At 34.2% G+C, this 11,326-nt stretch overlaps 1 protein-coding gene across 1 annotated transcript; it reads left to right on the top strand.

Moving 5' to 3' along the window:
* The first annotated feature begins 10,401 nt into the window (after positions 1–10,401).
* LOC109704881 lies at positions 10,402–11,308 on the top strand. Its single transcript, XM_020225661.1, has 2 exons — positions 10,402–10,832; positions 10,966–11,308. The coding sequence occupies exons 1-2, from the start codon at positions 10,536–10,538 to the stop codon at positions 11,149–11,151; spliced, it is 483 nt and encodes a 160-aa protein (XP_020081250.1). The 5' UTR covers positions 10,402–10,535; the 3' UTR covers positions 11,152–11,308.
* Positions 11,309–11,326: the final 18 nt, after the last annotated feature.

The raw sequence follows: 11,326 nt of genomic DNA, 5'->3' as shown, positions 1-11,326 counted from the left end.
CAGATTTAGCTCTAGGAGCCGTGGTTCGATTGTATCGTTGCAGTATCAGTGCGATGGATATCTGGGGTAGTTAGAAGGCATTTACGCTCGTGCTGGGGTGTCGAGCTTGCTTTTTTCAGCAGAGTTTAGACTATTTCGGGTCGTTGGGTGCCGTTCGGATTAGCGGTGGACCCAGATTCTTATTTTGGTCACAGATTGTGCCGATGGCACGTGGGTTGGTTTGTAGACCTGTTTTGACCCTGTTCACTTGACTTTGGCTAGTTGGAGCCTGTTTGTGCTTGACAGAGATACGCTGCATACTCGGTTGGGTAGCGCCCACGAGTGCCACTCCGGAGTCGGGCTTTGTGCTTTCGCGTTGGTGTCGCTCATGCCGGTTGGACTTGCTCTCCACGGACCAGTTAGTGTGGATGGAGCTGGATAGTCGCAACTGGGCAGGGACGGGTGTATTCACAGTCCCAGGGACGGGTAGGCTTACAGTCCCGATTGGATTGCGTCAGATTTGACATTTCCTACAATTAGTTAGTGTAGAGCATGATAGTGTAGTGATTGATAGCGGTAGAGTTTACTTTCTGCTTTTCTGACTATTCTTGCTCCCTTCTGTAGACTTAGTGGGTGGACCGATGTGGTTTTGGGCGGTACCCACTGAGGACTACTTGTTTTTACAGTAGTTCTCACGCTCAGTTGTTACTCCCGTTTTTGCAGAGCCTTCGTCTTCGGCTGCTGCTGTTGCTGATCAGGATCTAAGCAAGGGCGTCGCGAGTTAGAGCCCTACCCGAGGAGCAGAGCTAGAGGCACCCCTACTGCAGGTAGATGTTTTGGTTTGGGTTCATGTACATACAGACTTTTAACTCGCCAGCGCGAGTAGTTTTGTACTCTGGGATTCAGTGTATGTATATGGAACTCGGTTTCTTTTACTTTACTAGTTCTTCTAGCAGCTCTATACTACTATTTGTAGTATTGTATGTTTTACAGGTACAGCTGTCGCTTCGTATATAGAAAAAATTCCTTTGTATACGGCGGATTTGTCGGCGTGCCCGAAAAACGTGTAATCCGGGGCGTGACAAATTTACCCCCCTGTGGTTTCATTTTTATCTTTTCGGAAGCTTTTTCGTTAATATTTCGTTAAATTATATACAAAAAACTTCAGATAACCATCTATATTTATCGAATAGTCACTTTAGTATCCTTTAATTTTAACTTTGTCACTGATTTTAAAAAATAATAATAATAAAATTGATAACAAAAAGATAAAAACGAAACCACAAGGGGGCAAATTGATACGTTTTAAACCATAGGGTAGCAAAGTGAGAATGCACGAAACCACAAGGGGGGTTTTTGAAGTTTTCCCTTTTTTTTTTTCCCTCCTTTTAAGTTTTTTTTTGTATGTCCATATCCCAAAACTTTTAGTATATATATTATAATAGAGTGAGGCTAGTATGCTTCTGAAAGTACGGAACCCTCCATACTTTTAAGTCGTTTTCGATGTTGGGACATTCGAATCGACGATCAGTTCCGTTAGGTTTGATCTTAGAGTATTTAAAGTATCTAGAAAATAAATGTTGTGATTTTTTGATATGTAAGCCGTTTGTAAGTTTAACGGTATAGAAATATTCAAATCATATGAAATTTTGATAGAAAATTTTTTATACTATATAAAATAAGATTAATATCTTGGATCTAAAACTTTTATATCTTATCATCACATTTTGTAAGATTTTTATTTTCAGCCGTTGATTTTGAGCCCCTTCGATCATTAGGCAAATAATTTCGAAAAAACACAAAATTTATTTTCTAACTACTTCAAATACTCTAATAAGTCTAATGGAGCTGATCGTCGGTTCGAAAGTTCTAATATCGAAAATAATTTGAAAGTACGGTACCAGCCTCACTCATTATTATTATATTATATACCTAAAAAGCTGAAGGACTGGGACTTTTTTTTTCTTTTATAGAAGCATGAGAGGGGACTGAATCTCCAATCTTAAGTTGTAATTAATGGCTAGTAGAGCTAATCTTATATAGGTTTAAGCAAGATTACTACTCCCATGCTTTTCTTTTTTTTTTCTTCATTTTTTTTGGGAGAAAAGAGATGGTAAGGCAAAACACCTTATCCGTCTCCACTCATTATTAGGATAATAATGAACAAGCAACATATATATCTCCTCCTTTTTTTTTCGGCCATTTTTTAATTTGTAACATAGACTTTAGTAATATTACTTTTTGTTTGGTTTATCCAAAAATAGAAAAGAAAAAAAAATTGAAAATATATATTTCCGGTAAAAGTATGTATATATTAAATATATTCATCAGTCATTTCATTTTATATACATAATGATGACCTTAATAGATAACATGATATTCAAACTAATTCTAAGCTTCCAACAACTATTCAAACCAATAATTCAGTATGTTCTATATATGAAGAAAAATTGATTTTTTTTTCCGTTTATTTAGAATCTATGAAAGCAAAGAGTAGCCCTAAAAGAATCAAACTCCTAAAAGCTTTTTCGATTAAAATCCATGACAACCTAGCTTCAAATAAAAGCAAGAAGCAAAAGGTTCAGCACGCTTTTGCTTTTGTGCTTTTGCAGCAAAGAAGCTCTTTTCGACTTTCCGCTTCAGCCAAAAGTTATAGATTGTTAAGAAGTAGGTAGAAAGCATAATATTGACCACGACATATAGAGATCAAGTATATAGAACTAGTTTGCAATATACTTTACCTTGTGCAGGATAAGGATATGAATACTTGGGATCACTCATCTTAATTTGATCTCCTTAAAATTTGGTAATGTAGGAGATATGTATGAAACCCAAAAAGGGAGAAGTGGTTGAGCTGGGAAACCCACAACAAAGAGAAAGATGACTTAAAAAAGAGGATGGGGTAGTTAGCTAGTTTATAAATAGAGTGAAATGTATGGATAGTGCTTGTACTATTTGCATACTTTTTATTTAAACGGCTAAGTTTTTGAACTCTCACATATGTTATCTTTTAATTATTAATCATTAATATATTTATTTTCTTCTGAAACTGCATGATTTATTGACATTTTAATCCTAGTAGGATTAAAAAATCATTTCACAGTTTAAATTAACTTTTTTTTTAATATTTAGGTACTAAAGTATAATCTATATCAAAATTCAGAAGCTAAAGTTGTTACGTCGGGAAAGTACAGAGATAATCCGTACATTTTGCACTTTTGAACGTGTTTATTTTTTTAGTTTTAAAATTCCTCTCTCTTGAATTATTGCTTATTTTCAAATGTTATTTATTATTATTTTTATTATTATTATTATTATTATTATTATTATTTTAGAAACTGGAATAAATAATTTAACTTAGATCTATCATAGCATTAGATGGACTTACACGTGTAGGAATATTATTAGTGGACAGCTGTTTCACATGTTATCAATTATTTGGAGGATTTATTGAGTGAAATCTTAGCCGTTGACTTATCAGATAAAAACCGCTTTTAAGTGTTTGAACATGTTTAGCATAGCATTTTTTTTAATATTATTTTTTAAAAAAATTCTTTCAATGAAGAGTACAATTATATGACACTCTAATAATCCAAACATACGAAAAAATGATAATCCTTAAAAATATAAGGATCGAAAACTATAGTACTAATAATAAGATTCAATCAATTATTAGTGCTAATCACTGTATCGTTACATATGAATTTTTACACGTATAGTGATTAAACTGTTTGTACATACAGAATTTTAATGGATTATACCAAAGCTTTTGATCATTTTGAATATACTAATTTAAAATAATATTTATTTATTTTTTAATATATTAACAATCTAATCTGGAATACTCTTAATGGATGATGTTCATGGGGAGAAGCAAAGCACTCTCAATAAACAAACTAATATATATGAAAAACGATTCGGTACTTTATTTTATAAAAATAAAATAAAATTAACCGTTAATCAATAAAAGGTAAAAGTGTTATTTTAAAATTTAGCAGGTTAAAATGTTACTTTATATCGAGAGTATTTTTGTAATTAAATATCGCAAAATTTAAGAAAGTTTTTGATTGATATTCCAAACTTAGGCGTTAATTTTGCACTAGTTTAAGCATTATAAATAAAGAAATTGATTGATATCCTAAATTTACGCATTAATTTTGCACTAATTTAGGCATTAATTTTAGGAATTTTAGAATTTCGATAATTTAGGCATTAATTTTAGAAATTTAAATTTTAGAAATTTTATAAATTTAAATTTCTATCAAAATTTGAATAAATTTAAATTCTTCTATACTGTTAAACTCCAAACTCGCCGTATTAGCCATTGAAAATTGATAATTTTAAAATGATTTGATCATAAAGTAAATTATGTCAAAAAAATATAAAATTTTATTTCTAAAAACTTTAAATACCCTAGATTAGTTTTAACGGTATGGATCGTTGATTTGAACACTCTAAAATCGAAAACGAGACTATAGTATCGAAGCCCCGGTACTATAGATAGTATAGGAGACTAGTTCTCTCTCTCTCTCTCTCTCTCTATATATATATATATATATATAGAGAGAGAGAGAGAGAGAGAGAGAGAGAGAGAGAGAGAGTTGAGCTAAAAGACTATCGATAGCAAACGAGCTCCGTTGCCACCCATATATTTTCGATGATAGAGCCTCCAAATCAACGATCGATCGGCATCGTTGAATATGATCTATACCACATTACCACTTGAAGTATTTAGAAATTAAATTTCAAATTTTTTCGACATCGTTTGCCTAATGATCAAAGGGTTTCAAAATTTGTAATTTTAATCGTCGATATGAGCCGTTTTCTCGTTTAACGGTGTAAAGATATCCAAATCAATTGAATTTTTGTTAGAAAATTCTTTAAACTATTTAAAACAAGATCTATACTCTTGATCTTGATTATAAGACTCTTATAATTATTTTTTAAAGAATATTTATTTTCAGCCGTTTATTTTTGTGTCCACTCAATGGATAAGAGAACAATACCGAAAATGTATGAAATTTGATTTCTAAACACTTCAAGTGGTATAGATCATGTTCAACGGTGCCGATTGTCGATTTGGAAGCTCCATCATCGAAAACAAATGGGTGACAGAGAAGCCCGTTTGCTATCGATAGTATTCTAGCTCAACTCTCTCTCTCTCTCTCTATATATATAGAGCTAGGCTACTATACTATCGGTAGCACGAAGCCCTCCATTCTACCAAGTTGTTTTCGATGATGCGGCTTCCAAATCGACGATCTGCTCCGTTAGACTTGATCTATACTATTAAAAATATTTAGAAACTAAATTTTATAATTTTTCGATATTATTTACCTATCAATCAAGTAGTCTAAAATTGAACGGTTAAAAATAAAAATATCATAAAAAATGATGATAAAAGATTTAAATTCAAGATCAGATATACTGATCTTACTCTAAATAGTGAAAAGAATTTTCTATAAAATTTTTATCGGATTTGGATTGTTTTACACCGTTAAACTCTCAAACACACCACATCGGCCATTAAAATTGTCAATTTTGAGACCTTTTGATCACTAGTCAAATGATGTCGAAAAAATTTGAAATTTAGTTTCAAATATTTTCAATAGTGTAGATCAAGTCTAACGAAGCCGATCGTCGATTTGAAAGTCGCATCATTGAAAACAACTTGATAGTACGGAGCCCTTCGTACTACCGATAGTATAGTAGCCGGACTATATATATATATATATATAGTCCGGTTACTATACTATTGATAGTACCAAGCCCTTGGTACTATTGAGTTTTCTACCGTTAGATCTACCCTTTGATCGTTTCCACCCGTTAGATTATACTTTTAACCAACCACCCACTCAACCCTATGGGACCACTATTATCCTAACCGCACATCCTTTCATCCAACGGCCAAAAAGTCAATAGTACCAAGGGCTTGGTACTATTGATAGTATAGTAGCATATATATATATATATATATATATATATATATACAAAATGAGGCTACTATGCTATCGGAAGCACGGAGCCTTCCGTGCTTCCAGCTCGTTTTCGATATTGCGACTTTTGAATCGTCGATTGGCTCCATTAAACTTGATCTAGAGTATTTGGAGTACCTAGAAAATAAATTTTATTATTTTTCAATATCATTTGCCAGTGAAGCGAAGGGTAAGTATATATATATATATATACTATATAATATATATATATATATATAATATATATATATTATATAGAGTGAGGCTCCTATGCTAATCGGAAGCACGGACTCCGTGCTTCCAGCTCTTTTCGATATTTGCCACTTTCGAATCGTCGATCGCTCCGTTATAAACTTGATCTAGAAGTATTTGGAGTAGCCTAGGAAAATAATTTATTATTTTCGATATCATTTCAGTGATAAAAATGGCTCAAAAAATCAACACAATTTCCAATGACCGTAATGAATCGTTTGCAAGTTTAACCGGTGTAGAAATATCCAAATCACGTAAATTGTTGATAGAAAATTCTTAAGACGTCATATATAACAAGATAATATCTTTGATTTAAAAATTTTAATTGTCATATTATTAACATTTTGTAAGAATTTTTATTTTCAGCCGTTGATTTTTGAGCCCCCGCTTCGTTACGTAGACAAATGATATCGTAAAATGCATAAAATTTATTTTCTAGGTAACTTCAAATACTCTAGCTCAAGTTTAACGATCCGATCGACGATTTTGAAAGTTGCAACACTGAAAACAAGCTGGAAGCACGGAAAGGCTGCCGTGCTACCGATAGCATAAGTAGCCTCATCTTATATATATATATAGAGAGAGAGAGAGAGAGAGAGAGAGAGAGAGAGAGAGAGAGAGAGAGAGAGAGAGCTAGTCTCCTATACTATCTATAATACCGGGGCTCCGATACTATAGTCTCGTTTCGATCTTAGGGTGTTCAAATCAACAATCCACACCGTTAAAACTGATTTAGGGTATATGAAGTTCTTAAGAATAAATTATATATTTTTTCGACATAGTTTACTTTATGATCAAACCATTTCAAAATTGTCAATTTTCAATGACTACTATGGCAAGTTTGGAGTTTAACGGTGTAGAAGAATTTAAATTTATTCAAATTTTGATAGAAAATACTTTAAACTATCTAGATTAAGGTTAACATTCTTGATCTTGAATTTAAAAGTCCTATGCTCAAATTTTGAAGATTATTCAATTTTCATCGTGCATTTTGACATAATTTATTTACTAAGTAAACGATATCGAAAAAAACTAAAATTTTATTTCTAAAAACTTCATATACCCTAAATCATATTTAACAGTGTGGATCGATAATTTGAACACCCTAAGATCGAATACAGGACTATAGTACCGGAGCTCCAGTACTATAGATAGTATAGTAGCCTAATTATATATAATATATATATATAGAGTGGGCTGGTATGCTTATGGAAGCACGGAGCCCTCCGTGCTTCCAAGTTGTTTTCGATGTTCGGACTTTCGAATCGACGATCGGCTCCGCTAGAGTTGATCTAGAGTATTTGAAGTGCCTAGAAAATAAATTTTGTGATTTTTCGATATCATTTGCTTAGTGATCGAAGGGGCTCAAAATTAATAATTTTAATGGTCTTGGTAAACCGATTGCAGGTTTAACAGTGTAGAAATATCCAAATCACATGAAATTTTGATAGAAAATTTTTTATACCATATAAAACAAGATCAATAACTTTGATATAAAATTTTAATGTCATATCATCATATTTTGTAAGATTTTTATTTTCAGCCGTTGATTTTGAGCCACTTCGATCACTAGGCAAATGATATCGAAAAATCGCAAAATTTATTTTCTAGATACTTCAAATACTCTAGATCAAGTCTAACGGAGCCGATCGTCGATTCGAAAGTCCGAACATCGAAAACAAAGTGGAAGCAGGGAGCCCTCCGTGCTTCCATAAGCATCCTAGCCGCACTCTATATACATGTACATATATATATATATATATATAGAGAGAGAGAGAGAGAGAGAGAGAGAGAGAGAGTCCAGCTGCTATACTATCGGTAGCACGAGACCTCCCGTGCTACCAAGTTGTTTTCGATGATGCGGCTTCCAAATTGACGATCGGCTTCATTAGACTTGATCTACACTATTAAAAGTATTTGGAAACTAAATTTCATAATTTTTCGACATCATTTGACTAGTGANCTACTGTGAAGAGCGAATCTGAGTAGATTAAATGAAATCTATTAACAACATCATCATCCCTTGAAATTAATTTGTTTTCTACCACCAGATAATTTAAGCAGTTTAATTTTCTCGCATTTATCTCTCTCTCTCTCTCTCTCTCTCTCTCTCTCTCTCTCTCTCTCTCTCTATATAGAGAGAGAGAGAGAGAGAGTTGTGCTGGTATGCTTATGGAAGCACGGAGGCCTCCGTGATTCCAAGTCGTTTTCGATATTCGGACTTTCGAATCGACGATCGGCTCTATTAGAGTTGATCTAGAGTATTTGAAGTACCTAGAAAATAAATTTTGCGATTTTTCGATATCATTTGCCTAGTGATCGAAGGGGCTCAAAATCAATAATTTTAACGGCCGTGGTGAACCGGTTGCAAGTTTAACAATATAGAAATATCCAAATCACATAAAATTTTGATAGAAAATTCTTTATACCATATAAAACAGGATCAATAACTTTGATCTAAAATTTTAATGTCATATCATCATATTTTGTAAGATTTTTATTTTCAGCCGTTGATTTTGAGCCACGTCGATCACTAGGCAAATGATATCGAAAAATCGCAAAATTTATTTTCTAGATACTTCAAATACTCTAGATGAACTCTAACGGAGCCGATCGTCAATTCGAAAGCCCGAACATCGAAAACAAAGTGGAAGCACGGAGCCCTCCGTGTTTCCATAAGCATCCTAGCCGCATTATATATATATATATATATATACATACATATATATATATATATAATGTAAAATAAATTCGGGTTCGGGTCGGGTACAGTCAAAATCCATATCCGAATTCATATTCGTCGAGTTTTTATTTTTTATATCTATATCCGAATCCATATCCGTTTAGCATTAAATATATCCGCTCCATTTAGGTTCGGATTCGGATAAAATTTCGGATATGCATACCCATTGACATCCCTACTTCCGTTAATAAAGTACTTCATTTAATTTTAGAGATGTTGACTGTACATCTAAAAGTAGAATATAATTATATATATTTATTTAAAAATTTTAAATTTAAATTTTTAATATTATAAAAAATAATTAAATTAGCGAAAAAGTATTGGCGTGAGGATCGATAACATGTAAGATTTATACTTAATTTTTTGGATGTATTAATAACATTGCTTTCGCTTTTATCTACTAGAACTAGAATTCAATACTGCAATAGAATTATATAAGAAGTTGCAGTAATGCGAACCAGGGACGAAATCGGAATTTAGATTCTGGGCGGACCAAAAATACACTATATATATATATATATATATATATATATTATATATGAATTTGTATTTTAAAAATTTAGATTTAATGTAATATATTTTGAAATATTGAAAAAAAAAATAATTATTTTGGATTCAAATTTTCGGGTTCGGATTCGGGTTTGGGTTCGGGTCTCGGGTTTGGAGTCGGGTTCGGGTTCGGGGTTTTGAAAATCCGCTCCGAATCTGACCTGTTGACATCTCTAAATGGAAGTACGAGAAATAAAGATGTCTGTGGACCGGATAGAATCTGGATAGTTGATATACTATATTTGTACCCTAAAAAAAATAGATATAAAAAAATACCTTACCTATTTAACTATGGATCGGGTTCAAGTCTGAATATTAAAGTTAATAATAAATCTACCTGGTCTATTTGAGCGGGTCTGAATAGTGACTATCTTATACTACCCGCTTAACACCGGATATGGATCAGGTACGGGTCGGATCTAGATCGAATACGGGTATCTGTATACACATATTTTTTATAAATTTTATTAAACAGTCTATTGACAAATCATAAATCTATCACTATAAAAAACTCGTGTCCTAATTAGTTGCACTCAGTCTAATAAAATTTGTTCAAAAGAAAAATTCAAACAGTAAACAGCTAGAATTAAAAAAAACGAGTAAAATAAAAAAATAAGCAAAGAAAGAGATTAAAAGATTTTCACAATGATGAAAATATACATAGATCCTTCATTTATAAATTCTATTAAAATTAATTTTTCAGCTTCAAATTTTTTTATTTACTATCGGATAATACATCAGGTCCAGATCAGAATCTGATTCCTGGGCCGAATTTAAAAAGTCTTGCGAATCCTGCCCATTATTTTTGTACCTAAAATTGTCCATGTGATAGAGAAAGGCGGTAAAAAGAAATGAGTTGCGATGCATTTGTCGAGTATTAGGTGCTGGTTGCCACGTCCGCGATTCCCGTCTTATCATCGAGCAGCTTACGTTGCACTGGTAGTTTAATCCACAAGACGACCACCTGTCTCTCTCCCCATCTCCTCCTCACTTCAATAGAGAGAGCGCGACACAAGAAACGAACGAGCGAACGGGCGATGGGCGACGACGTGGAACTCTCGTCTCCGGCGACGGCGACTTCTCCGGCGACGGAGAAGCCGCGGCGGGACCGGTGGGGGCACCCGGTGCGCACGGCGTCGGCGGCGTGCGCCGCGGCGATCGACGCCTACTACGAGGCCGTGCTCGCCTACGGGCGCGGCCGCGTCGCCGCCGCGCTCCGCGCGCCGCTCCTCGACCCCTCCTGCGCCCTCGCCAACGCCCTCGCCGCCCACGCCCTCGCATCCCAAAACCCCACCCGCGCCTCCTCCCTCCTCGCCGCCGCCGCCAACGCCCTCGTATGCCTAACCCTTAAACCCTTCTCTCTCTCTCTCTCTCTCTCTTCGAATTTCTTGTTTCGGGCTCGCAATCGGTGAATTGATGGGGATTTGATCGGTTGATTGGGTCTTTTTTCTTCTATTTTTTTTGAAGGGGGAGGCGACTTCGTACGAGAGGATGGTGTTCCGAGCGATCTCGTGCTTGATGGGGTCCAACAAGGACGAGGACGCCGCGATTCAGATGCATGTTGAGGTTTTCTTTTTTCCCTCATCTTTTTCTTGGTACTTTTTGATTAGGTTTATTAGAGCCGAATTAAAGAAAATGGTGTTCGTAGAATGAGACATATTGGAGGGAAAAAGTATGCTATCTTTCGATGAAGAGTTCATTTCTTAGTTGCTGGGGAAATAATCTTTAATACTTCTTTGTTTTCGTTTTTGGTAGTTTAAATTTTGAAATTTAAGCTTCGTTTTTCATTCAATTAGCATCGTAAGAACATTGGTGAAATAAATAAATG

This window comes from Ananas comosus, unplaced genomic scaffold, assembly GCF_001540865.1.
Source record: "Ananas comosus cultivar F153 unplaced genomic scaffold, ASM154086v1, whole genome shotgun sequence".
Taxonomy (NCBI): domain Eukaryota; kingdom Viridiplantae; phylum Streptophyta; class Magnoliopsida; order Poales; family Bromeliaceae; genus Ananas; species Ananas comosus.
This window is presented reverse-complemented; position numbering and strand designations above follow the sequence as displayed.